The 20530-nt window shown below is 41.5% G+C and overlaps 1 protein-coding gene across 1 annotated transcript in view; it reads left to right on the forward strand.

Annotated features, from left to right (window-relative positions):
* The window catches only part of LOC146169635 (uncharacterized), a 23580-nt gene continuing 3050 nt past the window's right edge, over positions 1–20530 (forward strand). The window contains exons 1-18 of the mRNA XM_083386646.1: positions 1–98; positions 3095–3258; positions 4131–4509; positions 5855–5935; positions 6723–6898; positions 7832–8130; positions 9430–9538; positions 10480–10595; positions 11309–11396; positions 12491–12624; positions 13470–13557; positions 13633–13866; positions 14405–14637; positions 15443–15532; positions 16819–18168; positions 18332–18390; positions 19157–19211; positions 19457–19766. Coding sequence (XP_083242772.1) covers positions 36–98; positions 3095–3258; positions 4131–4509; positions 5855–5935; positions 6723–6898; positions 7832–8130; positions 9430–9538; positions 10480–10595; positions 11309–11396; positions 12491–12624; positions 13470–13557; positions 13633–13866; positions 14405–14637; positions 15443–15532; positions 16819–18168; positions 18332–18390; positions 19157–19211; positions 19457–19766 — 4028 coding nt within the window. The 5' untranslated portion in view covers positions 1–35. The remainder of the gene's footprint in view (positions 99–3094; positions 3259–4130; positions 4510–5854; positions 5936–6722; positions 6899–7831; positions 8131–9429; positions 9539–10479; positions 10596–11308; positions 11397–12490; positions 12625–13469; positions 13558–13632; positions 13867–14404; positions 14638–15442; positions 15533–16818; positions 18169–18331; positions 18391–19156; positions 19212–19456; positions 19767–20530) is intronic.

Genomic DNA, 20530 nt, shown 5'->3' on the forward strand with positions numbered 1-20530 from the left:
AGCAAACATGTAAATGCGTAAGACGCCACTAAGAAATGGATTTAAACAGGGTGAGATTTGCGGGATATTTGTCCAAGGTGGAATACAAACAAACGACGGTAAGAGTTAAATAGAATAATGCATTTTTTTGTTAAATAATATTACGTAGGTTATACACGGAATAAATTAAAAAAATTATTCTTTAAATTTTGCTACGTTTTAATTATAAGGTTTTGAAAGCCGTAACATATCAGCAAACCGTAGAAGTCTTGATATGTTTCATACTTTGCTTGGTAAAAGAGTTTCTGCAAGCACATAATTGAGATTTAGTATCCGATGCGCAATCTTTTCAACCGATATCGATAACGGAAATTGTAGACCAAAACAACCCTGATCCGGAACTTAAAAACTGATCTGATCAGATTTATAAATGAACTAATATTAAAGGCAGTTTTCAAAAAGGTAAGACGTGAGGCAATACAGACCAATACTTGTAGCTGCTATTCTGTAATTGGTTTGATTTTTGCCAATTTGTAAAGTTGTATTATAGTGTATTGATGACTACGCCCCGTAGTTCAAATCCGACGTTAGATCGGTACGCTTCGGTCTATGTCCTATGGTATTGCTTTCGCACTATAGTGCAGCCAATGAAACACATAACTGAGAAAAATGGCGGCATGTCTTCTCTAAGTGTTGAATCTGCACGTTTTTTCAGCACTTGGCTTCCAGATGCAGACCAGTTTAATACAAACTAAAGGAATAGCCTAGCCAGTCGAATGATTCGCTCGCCGTGCTGTGCGAAAGTCGATAACATCTGACCGCATTTATCTTTTGCCCCGGCCGGATCCCGTGACCTGTCAATCTCGCGTATGGATCGCCGCGCTCCGTAAACCGGGTGCAATTTTTTACTGAGCAGTAAAACTTGTCGGACTGGGGTGAGCGGCGTTTACTGTAAACCTAGACGCCAAATTACTTAGACCACATTGGAGAACTCTGGCGTCAGGGCGTTATTGAATTTGTCATCTATACGCTGTTGGGATGTATGGGGTTTGGAAAAGTGGCATTTCGGTATATTTTCGCCTTCGGCACCACCTTTCCAAGAAATAAATGTAATCTAACTAACATCTTCAAATAATTACACTACTCTCAAAGGTTAAAAGCATGATGCATACACGCTGTTCTTGGTATAATCCTGATAAGCCTTAGTTAAAATAAAATCATGATAAACTTTTAGACGTTATCTGATTTGTTGTATGTTGTAGATCCGACATTTTCAAAAAGGTTTTTATTAAAGTCATTCGCAATTCAGAATGCCTCAAGTTAAAAAAATGACTTAATTGTACTTAACTACAAAAGGTCGAACACCATTTTGTTCAAATAGTCATAACTTATGAAAGAAGAATTTCATTTGGGTCATATTTCTTTTTCAGAATCTTATTTTCGTAATGAACTATTTTTTTAAATCGAATACAAGTTTAGCTTGATAAATTTTATCAGATAAGCCATTCGTTTAAAATAGTAAACAATCATATTTTCTGTAAATATACGAAAATTCATAGAATTCCACAAGTTAATTTTCTCCATATTTGCAGATTTTTACGCCATAATGTTTTATCTTTTATCCCGATCGAGTAAACAGTCTAAACGACCTCTTACTGCAATCGATCAAATATCGTGCTCATTAACTGCTTTGCGCATGAAAATGTTTTTCGCAGCAACAAATAATTGGAATGTCTTTTGATAATTTAGCATTACTATCGGAGATACGATAGTCTATCGTGCATGAGCTTGGTACGTATATTGTGATGAAACGAGTTGGATTAAGGTTTCAAAGTTTTCCTCGGCGTATGGTGGCGATGGTTCTTTTGTATGGGCTCCATTTGTGCTTCCCAATATTTTTCAATTGGGTCGTCAGGTTTATTTTTATTTTTCCGGACTAGAATTGGAAATACATGACATCTTACTAGCTGGTCGGTTTTAAGTGGGAGGCGAAATTCAGTACGGCATTGCCTTGCAGAAATTATTTCCAATTTATTCACTGTGCAATGTATTTTTTAATGTACAGAGTGGCAACAACACATTTTGGATTAGGTTAAATTGCTTAATGCGGCGGTTCTCAACCAGTGGGCCATGGCTGACTGGTGGGCCATGGAAACTTTTGAGGTGGGCCACAGACCAATTTGAAAAAGCTAGATTTAATTATTTAGTTTCATTGGTGTCACTATACTTAATTTTACAGGAATAATGGCTTGGGGAGGATTTGAGAAGGAATGTAAATTTATTGTTCAAAAGCAAGTAGGCCTACCTTACTAATGCACGGTAGAATAAATAATCTGATTTGATATATGTTCCGCTATTTATGTTCTAAACCTTTTTTTTATTTTGTTCTTTCATACAAATGTATTGGACCACAACATTTTTTGTGCAACGAAAATGGGCCACGAAAGATAAAAGGTTGAGAACCACTGGCGCAATGGGTGTCCATATTGTTTTAAGATTACTTTTTTGTTTCATTTTCTGAAATTGACCATTAAAACTTGCTTACGATAAAGCGTGAGCATTAACGAATAAAGACATCAACATACAGTAAACGTTCTGAAAATTTAGGATCTTATTTAAGAGCTAATTAGCTTATTTTTTGCCACCATACCCTTTCCTAAAATATTGTGTAAGGTAGCTGTATGCATAAGTTTTTACAAATATATAAGATAGAAAACTAAAACTGATATGGATGAATCAATTTGTGGAAATATGTTGTGCCCCTTCTCGCAAAATCCTTGCAGGATTCCACCCCTTCCCCAAATCTTAAAAACCTTGGGCCCCAATGAGTGACTCTCATACTTTCATGAGTGGTGGCTCCCTCCCATGGGCTGTCAACAGTTCGTGGACCGATAATGCTCAAAGTTTTGGAACATTACACCATGTAATATTCAAATGGAGGATTCATAAGTCCTTGCTAGAAACAATAGTCTGCTGACGAATAATTAGTACAATACATGCTCGTGGATCCCCGAAGACCGCTTGGTCGCCCACAGGGGTTTGAGGTCAAGGTCCACGGAGACAAGCTTGGTCCATACAATCACCCATTACGCTTAATTTTCCATGTGACATTAAGCAGAACTACTGGTGCGTGATAAGGGACGGCGGCTTCTTCGTGTACAACTACCACAACGTCACGTCCGCCCCGATTGGCCACAGTCTGGAGGACACGCCAGTTCAGCAATTCCCCATCAGTCACCTCTCAGCCACCGCCTACGTTCTTCCCAACGGAAATAAGCGGTAGGTGTAAATTTTAAAGCGTACGATTTTGCTCGGCTTTCATGGTCTTTTGTCTTTGTAAAGCCATTTAGACATCCGCCTTGCGTGAGAAAATTGCGATCGGGTATCCGGGCAGGCCATGCGATTCAGCCTAGTAAATTGCCATAAAAGCGATAGCTTTACCATTTAATCAAATCGGCAAAATGTAATGTTCAGTTATAGTGTGTGTTTTACCTCCGAGAACATTTGTTATGGCCTACATTTTTGGGCATAAGAAAGACTCACTTTTAAATAATAAAAGCGAGGCAATTAAATGATAACAATGAGTAATCCTACTTGATGTAACAATGTTTTGGCAAGCATGTAGAATAATATGTCGCACATATCAATGATGCAAGAATCTACACCTTTAAACAAACCCCTAATGAATCTGTATTTGGAGTTCCCGAGATGAGTATATGATTCGTTTTTTATTTTAAATTTCTTATTAACGACACCGCGCCTGTCTTTACGAATGCAATAGGCAATAATCTAAAGATATTCCAATTTGTATTGCGATTCTAGTTTGTGGTATCAAAATATTGTCTGGTTTTGTTTGTGTTAAGAACATTTAGTACCTGTAAAGCAGGTGTCACTGTTTATTCAAACCGAATGATCGGATAAAGTAAGTTTGAGAAGTCATGTTAACCACTACTATTATGGTGACTATTATACCAATTCAATTACAGAAAGAAATATTTGCAACCGATAATATTGCCTAATTAAAAGATAATCTGTTTTGGTCTTAGGGCCATGGTGTTCAACGTGTATTGCTTTTAATAATACTTAATTATAGTTCAATGATATTTAATTATAAGGAGTTTATTAAATCGTATTCTGTGTTATGAATTCAGGGTGCCGACGCCTTTCGCACTGCAGCTCGACTGCGCCGACACTGGCGTGGCGACCACCTTCTTTGCCGAACACGAGTGGGCGCTAGAGCAGTGGGTGGACGCCATCAAAGCCGAGGCGAGCGCCGACCACGTGTTCCCATCGGAGGAGTGCGATCTGCTGCCACCGAGCGGCTACCACGGCTTGCGGCGCGAGTCGCTGGAGGTCGCTGCAGCAGGAGCCTTTGCGGGGCGCAGGTCTCCGAGCAATTACGAGCACGAGGTGATCGTAGAACAAGCGGAAAGTGTGTTCGACAGGCTTGTAAAGGACGTCGTTGCACCGTCGAAGGAGTACGGCCTGGCCGCAGCCAAGGCCGCCCGCTCCCCCCTCCTTTCCGAAAAGGTCAGGCTGTTTTGCAAGTTTATTTCCGAACGCTGCTAATTGCGATTTGCGGTTCCGATTCCCACGCCTCGGGACAGTCAACACTTGGGTTTGAAGTTTAAACAGGCACAATTTGGCCATTCAGAAAGTTGAGTTGCGGGTTCCGTATAGTGTTTAACATCACAACTCTTCCGTGTGTTATCGATTCGATTTGCGCACTGCATTTACGATTAAATTTAAGACGCTGTGAAGGTCTTGGATCAGCAATTATAACATGTTTTAAACTTGTTTGTGGATGCACCCCTTTGCTGTAAGTAAAAGTAAGCACACAGTAACACTTACAATTTAACAAGGCCTATCTCAGATGTATCTATCAAATATTATAGGTAACACAAGGCATTTACTGAATAGCGGTTACGTGATAAACTGTTAGCATTGCCCCAAAACGTCTTAAGTGTGACGTGATTTATGCGTAAGAATACTAAAATCTATACAGAAACTTACAATAATACCTAAATAGGAGGAGTATGAAAATACTCCAAATGGTAGAAATAACTTCTAAATTGCCTGGAATGGAATTTGACTGTGCTATAAAGGCTTATGAGAAATATCTTACCACAGATTTATATTAAGGACGGAGTAGTAGGCTTACTGCTTCTGGCCTATTATTAGGCTGTAGGAAAAATGCCTAGAGCCACGAAGCAAAATTAGAGCTGTCGAAATGTGGTTATTTCGATTAAATTATCATTTCTAAATTAATGTAAAATTTAATGATGTAATTGTTTTACGTTTTAATTCTTTTTCGACTGCCCTTGGTTTAGGAATTAGCTCACCTTATTTGTTATAGTGTCTAAGTTCTGTAAAACATTTTCTAATGACAAATGTGCAAATATAGTCGATGTATAATATAGAAGTAACTTCAGCTTGAAGGACACCCATTTCATTAGCGCACTTCGGAGTTATTATATATGCGTACTGGCCGGATAGATGTATCAAATAAAAAAGTGCATTTTAAATTAAATCATTGTACGGTGTCAGTGCTTACATAACAAGGATAAAGATGAAGAATGATATTTTTTAAGATCTCCAGGAAGCTTTGTTAGTGTTTGTAAGGTTACTTCGAACCTCACTGCATACAAGTTGTTTTTTTCTAGCCTGCCCTGCTTGCCTTATTGATCGACAGATTCGGTGAGTCTGCGATGGCTGTCGCTGTACTAATGATATAAGCGTAATCGTTGGTCAAAAAGCAGCTTCAGAAGGGCTAGATTACAGTGGTTGACACACATATGTATGTGCATGTTTCATTGTTTGTTAGGTTATGTTTCTTCTACGTCTTTTATAAATCAGAACAATTTTTTTGTCACAGAACTTAAAGAAAACCTTCATGCTACGTGCACTTCCTGACGTCATACCACTTGCGCAACAGCGGCAACAATTTAAAGATCAGGTTAGAATTTTTTCTAAATCAGAGAGGTCTACATAGTTTGCTGCGGGCCATCCGAGCAATTCCTTTTATATGGCGGGCCAATGTTGCAGGGATAGAACCAAGATTTTACCTTAAATCTTACTTTGTGATATCACAAGTGATTTTACGAACAGCGCCGTTATCAAACAACTAACGCTAAATATTACAATCGCTTTTGTAAAGCGAAAACATGTTTTGCAAAATAGCTAAACTAATGATCGATCTGTTGCTTGTGTTCGTGTTTACGAAAATAGAGATGCCCGCGTGTCGGTTAGTCTACGTCATTCGCAAAATGACGTAAAAAAAACGTTACGCAATAACGCACGCCTGTAGTTAAACTTGCACGTCAGAAGTAAAATCGATCCAAAACGGTGTTCTTCGTCCATTTAGCACAGTGGATCTCAACCGAGGTGACGTGGCGCCCTGGTGTGGCATTTCTAATACTCCAGGGTGCCGATATGTAGGCCATTAGATAATTTTTAAGAACCTGATTTTTTGCTCCATCGGTAAGTTGATACAGCTATTCTTGTTGATACAACTATTTATGTACGATTAGAGACCATTATATCAAATTACATAATCCTACATGTTTTAAGTTGATTGTGTTTTATCAGTTACATCTATAGCAACATTTCAGTAAAATACCCAACGAAAATTCAAGTCGCGGTGCCGCAAATCTATTTATTATTTTTGAGGGGTGCTGTAAGCCATAAAAGGTTAAAAATCACTGATTTAGCAGTTTGATAAAAACTATTCATTATCGACACAGTGCCCGAAATCTCCTCTCGGGAGCAGGAGGCGCCACCTGACTCCTTCCCCTGCCTCCTCCTGCGCCGCCTCCTCATCCCGGATCGGGAGCAGCTTCCAAGGATCGGCCGACGAGTCTTCCCTCGGATCGGTTGCGCAATTCTCCCCTTCGGCGACGCGTCGAAGGAACAACCCAAGGTGCGTGACAGAAACCATTTTTTGCGAGACTACGATTGGAATTGACGTCATAGGGCCGTTGGTTGGCGACTCTTTTCAGATTTTATTTTACAAAGAAAGTGAAAGAACGACTTCCTATAACTGTCGACTTCTTAAAGCACGGTGCTTTTTTAACTATTTCTTTTCAAGAAGTTTTTGCTTCTTGAAACAAAACAACATTACCCAACCAATTTTTAAAGCACGGAATGTGAAATATAACTCCAATATCCAAATAAGTATACTCATACAAAATATGTACTGTGCACAAACTGTGAAATGATTTATTATTATAAAAACTAAAAGACAAGGATGTGCACCGGCTAATATAATTTATTAGTCAATAAATAAAAACAATTGCGCGAAAAAAAAGCGAAAAATGCCCCACAAGTCGCTTTCATAATATATAAAAGGGATGTCTTTTTGTTTTGGCATTATCTGACAAAACGAACCTAAAGGTCGCATGACAGATCCTTGGAAGCACTTGAGCACAAAAATGTTAAGCAATTTGAATATCAAAGGTTAAATCGAATAGAAAGCCTCCCAGCAGGATTTATTTGTTGGCATGAAAGAATACGCGCGATTTTGGAGCAATTAACCTATCGCTGGTGACAACTGCGGTTTGTTTTGCCACAGGATTGAGCTCGGCCATGTCAGGCCTTGTTTAAAAGCGCTACCGAAAGGCATGTTTACAGTTTTTGCCGCGTCTCGTCCTGAGAAAATTCACCGTCGATTGGCGATTTGGCCTTTGCGGTTTTGGCCCGCGCCAAAATCGGCACAAATCCTTTCGAGCGAACCTCGTCCATCGAAGCGATCGGCAATACAGCGCCTAATGCTTCCCGTCGTAAACTCGCTGGCAGCGCGCAAATGCATTTCTTGGCAGTTATTTTGACCTTATGTAACTCCTCCCGCCCGCAGAGCGCTTCCAGAGAGGGAAACACTCCGCCCCGGTCCTCGACAGCCCGCACCTGCGCCAGCACTCGGTCGAAGTCCTTCGAAGCCTAGGAGCCCGAGTAAAGACCAAACATGGAGTCGAAACGAGGCGCAGGGCGGAAACGGCTCGGTTGCTCGCGGATCAAAGTCAAAGCCTACAGTCTTCGTCTTGGCACAAGAAGCGGCCGGTAAAGGTGCATTTGGGGATGCAGCTGAGGCTATTCATGCCAACCGAACTGGTTTGGACGCCGGGCAACACTCCAGGAAGCGACATACCATTACAGGTAGGGGAATTGCATTATTGATAAAGCGATTTTCGCTTATCAAAGGGCAGACTTGCCAATTCGCTCTTCGTTTGTAAATTGCAATCTTACTTATCCTTGAAAGCACATTAAAGTACGCTTTGTACATTTTAATAAATTCCGTGTAGAAGCACCCCTACCATTTAGGATCAACTAACTATATGCAGTGATACCCTAAGAAGGAATGGGGTATAAAATGACTGATTAATAAAACCAATTATCGGCATACAATTATCGCAAGGAATTCGTAATCCAACTTTCCTAGTTTTGTTTGATTTGCTTAATTGCCGGGAAAATCACGAGGACAGATTGTATTCTCAAACACACGAGGTATTTATTTCAGTCTAGCATTAGAATATCTGAGGAGAAAATCCTTCAAAGTGAGATTCGAAATTCTATAGCTTTTAAGAATATCGTCAGTTTCATTGTTGATAAGGCTAACACATCAGATGCTTGGGAACACAAACATTTTACCTAACACGTTGGGTTAAATCTAGATCGACATTCGTTATTAACCTTTTTCATTTCATCCATTGTGCTGGGTGTCTTATATAGGCGGGTGGTAATGTTTCTTCCGCGGTAAAACATTGTTAAAAACGCGTATCGTTGGCGATATGCATCGACAGAGCGATCGCAAACAGATCCAACACGTTCTCATGCCATTGCGGTTTAAAATACCCGCGATAGTGTCCACTTTTAAGCGCTCTCTCACCGATAAGCGGGTCATAGGCAATCGCATGTCCAAAAGTGTCGTCTTCGCTTACGTAACGGTTGCCCGGGCAACGATGCATGCGCAAGCGATCCGCTCCAATCTCGGGCAAAAATAGCGGCGTCGACGTAACACTGTATAGGATCCGACACGATCCTGCGCGGCAAATCGACCATAGCTTACAAAACTCGCGCGATTGCTCACAAACGAGTAGCAATCGGCCGCTGTTGTACGCGTCCGTTCCCACGCCGGCCTTTGGAGCGCACGCGAGAACCGAGGCCCAGGATGACGTCATCGCTCTTTGGCGCCGCTTCCGCCAGATGCGCCCGATTGGCCGATTCGTTGGGAAAGTGTCAAATCCAGTGCTTTCGCCGTGCCCAAGGCCTCCCGCGCCCTTTCTAGGCTAAATGGTGGCGATTGATACACTCCTCGCTTCGGTGAATATAGCTTGACAAGGCCGGCGTGCAGAAATAGCCTGTTGGTTGCGAACCGAGGCTTTCTCATGGGGCCTATTTTTGCCCAAGACGAGAGCCCGACCGCTTCGGATGCTTGATGCTTGGTATAGTTGACAGTTTTCGCTCTTGCTTTAGTCGTGCAACAGTCGACGGGACGGAACGACGGTAAATCGAAAGACGTCAGAGAACGAACGAATCCGGAACAATCGCCAAAGACCCGCGCAAGGTATTCCGGTTGCTCTTTTATTGTAGAAAACCGCAATTAGCTTTATCTGGTGATGTAACATTTAATCAAATAGCAGAATCAATGCCTAATCCAGACTATTAGCCTTCCATCTATGTACAGAAGTAGCTAATCAAGAATCGTTTTATTGAATTTTATTTCCTCTGTTTTAATTTACTTTTTTCCTTTATATTAAAATACTAACGATTGCCACGACATTTTATGATTATTATACATAAACTGTTAAAGAACAATTTATCAGTTAATAATATATAATATCTTAGAATTGAAAACCAGAGTAATATCATTGATATTACTTGGCAAATCCGTTGGGATATTAAATTTGTATATGCATAACCCGAAAATTATAAATACAGTTTATTACGGAAAATAAATATTTTTTAATGGAGCAGCAAATAAGGCACTAAACAGTTTAAGGTTTAGTTCTTAATATACATTGTTAGGGCAGTGATGGTCGTTGTTCTTGCTTATGGATTATAAAAATAATTTACTTGTGTAAAAGATCAATCTTCTTTTTAAAGTGGTTTTAGTAGTTATAAATAAACGGCATTAAGTACACGATGAACATAAAACGAGGCTTAGGTTGATATTGAAGGTTTTTGGCGTTTTGTGTGTGCCCAAACTTTATTGAGTACTTCGCAGTCCAACATAACGCAATAACTAAGATTCTACGTTTAAAACAAATTATTTTTAGCCACATGAAATAATCGCTATCAATGGTGGAATGGGCATTGTGTTTTGATTATAAACGATTTACCTCAATGTTTTGTGTAACATTAAAACGTTGGTGTACAAGGTATCTCGCATCGACAACATGTTCAGGTTTCCTTGAAAAGTTGAAGGAGCTGAGCTACCTCAAACACTAAATTTAAAATGAATTTGACTGCCTAATCCGAAATTGCTACGTGGCTGTTTTCTTTCAGGCACTCTATAGCGCCGCTTTCAAGTCTCGACCTTAATATAGCCCAGCGAAGACGGGCGACCAGACAACTGCCAGAAGCGAGATTATTCTACAACAAAACTCACGGTCATCTCACATGTAAGCTTGCGGTAGACGATTTAGCCAATTCTACTTTATAGTAATAGCTTTAAATGTTTCTTAACAAGTAGATGCGACGTCAAGTTGCGTTTCATGCTGATATTATCTCGTTAACGATTTTTCATTGACTTAATAAGGTTAAACCTTCCTTATTTTATCTTGTAAGATTACCAGCTAATCCATGACATGACAGTGGCATTTCGATACGCAGTTAAAGTCCATATACAGTAATCGCGTTACCCGCCAATGGGACATCGGAATGTGCTGCAAGAGGGTCGTATATTACATAATTTATATGGATAATGTGTCGGGCAGGGGTTCCTATACTGGGGTCCATGAACCCTTTGCATTTCCGTAAGCTAGTTTTAGGGGTGCATAAAAACATAAAAGGATATTAGTGTATATTTAAGAAGTAATAAATTTTGCAAAGAAAAATTTAATTCAAAAATAAAACGGCTTCGCACTGAATGTATTTAGACTTGATTTAACTTTCACATTTTTCGGCCTGAAATCAGCAGATTTATGAAGTCTGTTTGCGTTGTGACATAAATTTTTGACGTCATCTTAAAAAAATTATTGTCTACGGTGGTCCACGCGAAGCACAAAAACAGTAGGGTTCCGCGGTAAAAAAAAAGTTTATAAACAACTGGTGTAGGAGATTTGTTAATACTGTAGACCTCACATTATTAATGTATCCAATATGTTGTATTTAGCGTACGAAAGCAGCACAAGTAGCAGCAGCAGCAGCAGTAGTAGTGAAGACGAAGACGAAGCGAACAAGGACAACGCTGCGGATTACAAGTATGTTTGTTGTTCTTTTCCATTGGCCGGGACCGTTTTCTAAACGGCAACAATAAACACGTTCGATTGGCCTTTTGTTTAACCGCTCTCCGTCGGCGACAATTCGATTTTTCGCAACAATAATAATGACACAGGGCCTCTAATGGACAAAGGCGCGCCGACAGCCCGCGAGCCAATTGGGAAAGCGGCATTCATTTCGCTCTGGCGAGGGCAATTCAAACAGCACAACTATTAACCCTTGCATTCGGTAATCTGCCTCTTTTGGGGGACGACATTCTTGATTACTGTTGTTCCAAAGGAATCATTCTATTATTGTAGCTTGTTTTCAAACAGAGCCAATAATGCATCACTCCACGCGACAAACTAATACCGATCGCTGATCCAATAATTACCAGGCCTTTTCACGTTTGCCTGCGTCGCCTGTCTGTAATCCGCTGCTTGTTTATTTTGTCTGTGAAGTGACTCGGATTTGTATTGGATAGCTATCAGTCTATTACATTTATGCCTGATTTGCGTAGCGGTTGTTTTGATTTTAAAACGCAAAACGAAAGAAAAACAAAGCATAAGTGTTGCAAATAACCGTCAACAGTGAAACAAGTGGTAAAAAATTATTCTGACGAAAATGAAAGTCGCTTGCCAAAATGGGACGTCACGAATTATTCCCCACGTGATGTTCATTCTGGTAAACACATTATAAATGTGAAATCCGGTTAAATGTATTTTTAATAACAAAACGATTAAACATCTTAAAGACTTTTAAACTTCTTTTTAAATCGTTCACGTTTGCAAATTTCCTCTTTGTGGTTTAGTTAAGGTTATGATTACTAATTAAAGCTACTATTTTTTCAACTACAAACGCATACGTATCAACAAAAAACTAAAAACGACAACCTTAATTTAAAGTCAAAGTAATTAAATATATATAAAAATATGACAATTTTATATATTAGCCTACACTTTGTTTATATAGGGATGCTTCTGCAAGAAATGTCATTCGATTTGTCAGTGAATGCTTATAGTGCCCCAAATTACAATTGTCGGTATTAGCCTAACCTAGTAAATGACTATTTTTTTACGTGTGAATTCACGTGCAGTCGTCCATCGGTTGAGATAGCAGCATCGCCCAGCACAAGTCTTGCATCAGGCTGGTCAACAACAACTTCGACTAGCTTCGACAGCAGCTTTAACGAAGGCGACCTATCCGCCTCCTTTTCTTCAACTAGCGAAGGTGCTTATGAGTGTTTTAAAAAGTCGAAGACATTTTGATGAAAGTCGAAGACAGTAACTAATGTAAATGACATGACCTCGGTGATTCGGACAATGTCTTGGTTGGGAGGCTTAAATGACTAGGTTGGAATATAAACATTCTGTCCGTTTTTTATTGAACAGAATGTATTGCCATGTTAAATCGATGAATTTGAAACGCGTAAAACTTTGACCCAGGCATGTGTTTTTGTTTTTTGTGCTTAGTATTTCCTTTGCGAAATATTGCTCGATACGGAATAAGTTTTCTTGATAGTTTTCAATTTGTTGTTTTAATTGAAATCTCTTTACGACTTGGCTTCCAAATGGTTATTACTTGGAAAACAAACGGCTTGTCTTGAGTTAAGTCATTTTAAAGCGACTTGTTTATAACAATGGCGATTATGCAGGCGGCCAAGCTCGTTGGAACACCTTTTTTTATCTGTTTACTCAAAACACTACATGGCTTTGTGTGCAGCCGAAGGCTGTACGATTTCGCCACGAGAGAATAACAGGCAATGGTTCCCTTTTGCGATTAGCGTGCACGTTAAGTAATACGCACAAATTTATTTTAAATACGTCTTTGTTACTTTTGTTACTGTATTTAATTTAAATTTTGCTATCTGCATAATAAATGGGTGCTGGTTTCCAACTTAATCAATGCTATTTTCCCATTTCTTATTTAAATACTCGGAACCTTCCTTTATGCTCTTTTCAAACTTCGCATAATTGCGACTAGTTAAATTTCGGAGCGGAATGCTCTTTCCTGTGACTGACCATTGGTTTCCTTCAAACTGAAACCCGCCCTAATGCGTGCACTTAAACTTACAGACATGAGGTCAGCTGTGTATAAGCTAAAGGGCCGTCTCCAAGTTCCCTCCCCCGATCACCACCAGCAAGCGGAAGGACCAAGCTCAACGTGAGTCACGCCTTTCGATCGTAAAGTGCCTGCTCGATCAATAATTAATCGCCCCACAACGACGTTCAACCGCAGGTCGAGCATCGACGCACCGCATCCGGCGAACGAGCCGCTTCGCAAGGCTTCGGAAAGTTTCGGAAACCGCTTTCTGCACCGGGCGAAAAGCATGATAGGCAAGCAGCATAAGTCGGAAGAGCGGACCTCGTCCAAATCGCTGGCCACTTCTCCCAACGCCCGTGCCAATTCGTTGAGCGAGGACTGCCTGGACCTTACTCAGTACAGGACCGTCGATAAGGTCGAAATCACTCGGTGAGTGAAATTGCCTTGGTTTTATTTTGAATCATTTGTCAAGGTGACCGCATTGGCTTTGCGGTCGGATGCTACAGGAAACGGATTTCGAGCGGAAAACAGGGTTTTGCGGTTTTGGGCCGAGGTATTTTTGTTGAAGTTGTAGTAAATTCTTTTGAAGCCCTTTGCCAAGTTTTGAGGGCTTGCCTTACATATTTTGCAGCTGCAAAACGACAATTTGACCTAGTTCGTCGTTTGTATTTTAAAAGCTCTATTTTATATTTAACAACTTTGTTTAACATTGTTCATACTTTTTACGAAATATAATTTTTATTCGATTTATTCATGTTTCTTTCGAATGATGTACTATACTTTTACTTTGGTACACTAGCAGCAGTATGCATAACACAGGCTAAAATAGCATTACATGGAAATGGTGATAGTTGCGTTAGAGTCAGATAACGCACTATAAGTATCTCGTCGTGCGTTCCACTGAAATTCAACATATACCCGTAGCTGTACCGTATAGAACAAAACAAACAAACTACTATACATACAGTATCAACGACCCAAAAGAAAACTGCCAAGAAGAGAGGATAGCCAGCCTCGGTCCCATCCACCTGGAAGGAGCACTTTTCAGGAGGAAGAGGCTCAAATGGAGCAGGACTTGGGCGGTCCTCCACACCAGCAAGATGATGGCCTTCTACAAGGATGCGAACCATCGAGATCGCGAAGTTCCTTTGTTTCTCATCGATCTGAAACTCGGCTGCGATATTGGCCACGTGACGCAAGGTATATTTTTACATTAAACGCGCAAATTTGTTGGAACACAATCTATAGAATTTTTGGTGTACGAAAGGTTTGTCGTGGTAAGCCTGCAAGTTGAATATATACTGGCCAAAGGAACTTGTTTGTCACTTTATGTTTGTTTTTTTCAATTCAAAGTTGAGTCCTCTTTTAAGTTTTCGGTTACAGTCACTAAAGTATTTCTAAGATATATCGACTTGCGTGCGATATCGGGAACGTGACTCAAGGTAATTTTTTGGCGTTGAACACGTAAATTTGTTGGAACACAATCTAGGGATTTTTGTGTACGAATTATATATTAACCTTGTAACAATTATTTCCATAACGGTTTGTCGTCGTTAACTTACAAGTTGAATATACTGACCAAAGACATTTGTTTGTCACTTTATGAATAATTTGAAAAAATTCAAAGTTGAGTTCTAGTTTTTTTGTTTAATGTGACAGATTGTTGATAAAAAACAAACTATTTTTGTTTAAGATTTTAAAGAAAAACGATATTTTGTTGTCTAGAGAGTATTGCATTAATTTGTGTGTCAAACTTAGTTTTCTGGTTTAACATATTCATTAGGCAAGTTATTAGAAAAATTAAATTTGTGATAATGTTATCTTCAAATTTAAAACAACAGCATTAAAAAGCTCTTCAGCCTATATATCAAAAAATAAATAACGGGAGAAGATTAAGTAACATATGTTTTTTATCACCCAATTTAACACGCATGCCAAACCGATTAATCATATTAACCTTGATTATGTGGGGTATTGATTTGATTTTAAGCTTTTTCGATTTTAGACAAAGCTGGCAGCTCGTTCACGCTAACTTCCAACTCTAATCCAAAAGAAGGTGGAAAGATGGGATCTTCGCTGGAACAAAACGACAAGGGTATTTACTTTACTTATTGTTTAAAGATAAATTTAATATTAAAAAAACAATTTAGTTATAACAAAAATGTATGTGGGCTCATGGAGCAGTCGTATAACAGATCACAAATAGAATTAATCCCATTTTAAAAAGTTTAAATTATGCAAATAGTGAATTGCGTACGAAGCCCCAATCGTCACGGCCCGTATATACTTTAGATTCAATAAAATTTCGCAGCGCCTCATCATTCCAACTCGGCGGCGTATGTGGCCAAACAGAATTATCTGCGCCCGCCTCGGCAAACCTCTAATCCGACGCATCTCTTACTTTTCTATCCAAAATCAACTTCGGAGCGAGCGAACGAATTTCGCGGTTCGAATATGCGCTCGAGCCATATCACGTCGCGCTCACGCCAGCCTGACAGCGGCAGGCCTTTGGCTGGCTCCAGAGCGCAAGTCGCAGTTGTAGGGCTGATGTCGAGTCGTCGGGATTAGAGAGCGAGTTCGCGGCGTGCGTCCGAATCGCTAATCCCCTTATCTGCTTGTTTACTGGATCGTCGCCGCTGGCCTGGCGAAAGCTGGACGCTGTGGCGACTGGCTGCTTACGCCGCATTCTGCTACTAGGTCGATCAAATTTGCTCGCCATGCGCATTCGCGGACGCTTGATTGGGGTTTGTTTTGGCGGTTTGCCTACGTCGAACCTTTGTTGGCCGACGGGATTATTGCCTTGTAATTGCCAGCGCCGCGCAAATCGACAAGCGAATGCTGATTGATGGACAGAGGCGAAGGCCCAAAACGACGTCACAAAAACTAAATCGAGTAACATCTGATGTACGCAATTTCTGGTTGTTAAGCCCGGTCAGACATTGTATGGTCATCACATTTTACACTCTGGATTACGTAACACGATTGGGCTGATCCTTCGGCTCGCAAATTTAGTACATTAAGCTATGCGTTCTTTAAATCCGTTCATTCAAATCCAAAAATGCCTCTTTCTAACATAATTGTTTTAGTTAAAAATGCCGAAATATTTTGGACATTTCAGGAATCCGAATAAAACTCGAAAATATAAAAACACAACAAATTTAGTTTAACCGGTAAAGGAGAACTCCAACTATAGATTGCAATTAGAAAGCAACTGTTTCCCACGTGCTGTTAAGCAGACGTTGGCGGTTAGCTATTGCAACGGTGCCAGCAGTCGATCTTACAATACACGCTTTGTCCGTTTGGCACAATCCTTAAACCCAAACAAGCGAATCGCGTTGCATAACTTTGTGTAAACCTTAAACGCGTGTTCCTTTCGCGCAGGTGCCGAGAGCAGAACGCGCAGGTCGGTGCAGCTTCTGTGCAAAAGCGTACCCGAGTTCGTATACTGGATCAAGGCGTTCGTTTTGGTTAACACGTCAGCGCAACTGCCGACCAAGGTATCGTCTTCCCCGACGCCGCTTAACGAATCGCTCATATCCAAACAAGGTCAAACGGGAATAAACTTCGAGAGCTCGTCGCGGTTCGACGTTCCAGGAATCGCCTCTTCGTCTGCTGCTGGTGCAGGGAGTACATACGCGCCTGGAGTGGACGTCTTGGAAGATTTCCCCACACTCCGGTGCGCTGTAACTCCACCAGCCTTATCAGGGTTAGACCCGAGTACTCTAGACACGAGCATAACTGTGCAGACGCCCTTGTTCAAGCTGGACCGCAACGCCAACCACCCTCGTGATGATCACATTAACATAATAGTGGGAGATAGTGTTTTCGATTCTTCGACTGCTTTAACCGATTTGCGAACGGACATTCATGGGAAAACATTAGAGCCGGCTGATGGCGTGAAAAGATACTTCAGGGCGGAAACGAGCCGCGAAAAGGTTATTGCAAGGGACCTGCTCGCGGATGTGTCAGGCTCGGATGACAATGGGCGCCGAGAACAAACGGGCAGCAGTTCAAACATCCGAGGTGCTTCACAGCCAGGTTCCCGCAGCACAAGAGAGGAACAATGCCAAGTTCGCGGCATCAAAGCCTCGAACCTGCAGGTCGGCATGAGCGGAGCGTGTCAGGTCGACGCTGGCGAGGTGCGAAGCGATCGAGCCGCTAATCGCCGGTGTAATAATGACGCCCAGTCGCCAGGGCCGCGCGCCCTTATCGCCGGCGAAAGCGATTGCGGCGCTGCGCAAACAGAAGCGACCCGCGGGCGTTCGAGCGCGGACGAGAGAGAGTTGCCGCCCGCGCTGCCTTTTTCCTCTCGCGCTCTCGTTCATAAGGATCCAGAATGCCGAGACTCCATCACAACAGCTCAAACAGCAGTGCCATCAGCAGCTGCAGCGCTTGAATTACCAAGGATTATTAATCGTCAGGCAGTCATTAATAGGTCGTTACTAGTTAACGCACCAGTAGAAAGTTTGTGGAATATTAATCCGAGTTTGGAGCAACCTATTTACCCCGAAGTTTTTGAATTCGCAGCGACCGATAGTTTACCTTATTCTAACAACGACCAGTTGATTTGCAAACCCAAGTCAAGCTTCCGAAGACGACGACAGTCTGACGGAAATATCTTGGAAGCCTGTTGCGACAAACCTTACAGAATGAGATTTTCGCGAAGACCCGTTCCTGAACTCACAAAAATCGACTTCATTGAGATCTACGGAGGATACAACGGCAATAAAGGTATGAAACCGCGAATTTATTAGCCTATAATATAAAGGTAATACAAAAGTTACGTAACGTCTGCAATTTTCTTAATGTGGTAGAGTGATGTTAACGGTGATATTAAATAACCATTTTTGTTGTTGGTATATGTTGTATGAATTTGTGTGTTGTGTCTATGCAGATGCCTGCACAGACTCAGAAGTTCACACACACCTTAACATCAACATGAAATTCCTCGCGGTAAGTCGAATTTATTTGAAAGTTATTTTGTTCGGAGTCGTGTTTACAGTAACCTGGGAAATTTGGTCGTCACAAGTGTTCATCTTTATTTTCGCCCAAAATAGTTTCAACGCCCACGTTGTTTTTAAAGCATCATTAAGTTTCCAGCGTGGAACCTCGAAGTCACGCGATTAGGATTCCAACCGAAAGTGTGGGAGTTGTTTTAATTGGCCGCCGCTAATCGCGCGCGGATTACGCCGAAAGCGCTGTTTTTATCGCCACCGCGATTATCGCGTCTCTTGTTTTCGAGCGATAACAATCCCGTATGAATTTGTGTGAGCGCCCATAACAATTTGGACTTAGTAGCCCTGATGGAAAACAGGGTCATAAATCGCCGCTGAAGTTTATTACGCGCGGTCGTGTTAAATGCACTCTGTTCAACTGGTTAAAAATATACCCCAAATTGCTTTGGAATACCCTTTCCTAAAATTACATCGAGCGGTTATCTTTCCCAATAATATCTGAGAGTATGGCTGTGTACACTACAAGACGACACGCATGCCCGAGGAAATGCGATTACACGGCTTCATTTGCATATCGCTTTGCTGTCAGTTCTGTTCCATGCCCCTGGATCGGTTTACACCCGTCCCGGGCCAATCCCTTTGCGGCAAGCCATCTAAAATGCTTGTCCGTGTGTCTGTCACCCAACGCTCTCTCGACGCGATTGCGTGTCAGTGTGCATACGTGTTGGCCTGCAGTTGTTGATTGTTTTCGTCTTGTGTTGCAGCAAAAGCGCCGAAGCGTTCACAAGGAATCTGAAAATCGATCTATGTCATCAGAAGGTAAGTTTTGTTTCACAAATAAAAATATAAAATATATATATCAAGATTGCTATTAAAATTTATTTTGTATGCTGCCTGATTCATGGTAAAAGTAAATATAATCGTTACCAATTGCATTGGTTGTTGCTATTTAAGTAGTAAACCGAAGTAAAAAAAAACAATTTGAGAACGCTTTTATTCTTATTTGTCTGGAATAGCTTTCAAATATTTTGTAATTACCACTAAAACATGTTTTTTTTGTTTAGAATCCAGCTCTTCGGGCGTATCGTCGTCCGGAATTGGCTCCACCGACCAGCACAAAACCAACCTGGAAAGAAGTCACTCGCACCTCAGCTCGGCGTCGGCCTCCAGCGACGGATCCACCAAGGTGGGGTCGCGCTCGGGACGCTTCAGCCATATTGCGGCCGCGCTGCGCTTTGGCTCCAGGGGTGGCGACCAGACTGGCGCCAGCAGCGCCGGGAAGGCAACTGTGCTGCATCTGCCCGCCTCGCAGATGGCCAACGCCGCTCACCGCGGTTACATGGACCGACGGGGCAAGAAGAAGCAGTGGGAAAGGTAATTTCGCCTTTTGTCTTTTGTCTCTATAGCAGTGCCACACTCAAAAGATGCACAAATACTTTACAAAGGGTGAATGCCGCACTTAAGGCACCACTCGACGATCGTATATAGAGGGATATAGGCAGAATATTGTTGCGGTTGGCACTTGAGCCTTTGACGCACGCATTCCAAAGAACCACACCCGTAAACAAGAATTGTTTGAGAAGCTTGTTGAACTTTTTAGCCTATAGATAGCAATAGCTCCTCGCATAACTTCCGTTTTTGTGAAAAAAATAGCTTGTTTAACTATTTCATGAAATATCCTTGAGCTATATTCGTAAATATCTTGGTAAATTTTAGTGGTTCGATTAGTACAAATTTTTTTGCTAGCGTTCTCGAACCTTCTCTCTTGTCAACGAGAAAGTTGTTACCGATTGAACCGGTCGTCGAGTCGAGATTACTTACAGCGAAGAAAACAAAAATCGAAATCGCCCGCTATTGTTTTCGCGTTGGCCCGCGCCCCGAAGTGCACCCGGTGTTTTGGCATCGAGCGCCTTGGGCAATCGAAGCGACACCCGCCACTTAATGTGATTTGCCTTCGATCGAGTGTACGTGACGGAGTGCTCGAAACCCGATGCTCGAATAACATTGACCGACTAGCAAAGGCCGTTATTGGCAATCCCGCGGCGGGATTTTTCCTGTGCGATTCGACCGCGTTCAGCTGCGCAAAGCAATCCAATAAGTAGCGCTCGGTGACCGCCGAAAGGTCGTTGGCGCACCCG

Source organism: Ascidiella aspersa, chromosome 1, assembly GCF_963924565.1.
Source record: "Ascidiella aspersa chromosome 1, kaAscAspe10.2, whole genome shotgun sequence".
Classification (NCBI taxonomy): Eukaryota; Metazoa; Chordata; class Ascidiacea; order Phlebobranchia; family Ascidiidae; genus Ascidiella; species Ascidiella aspersa.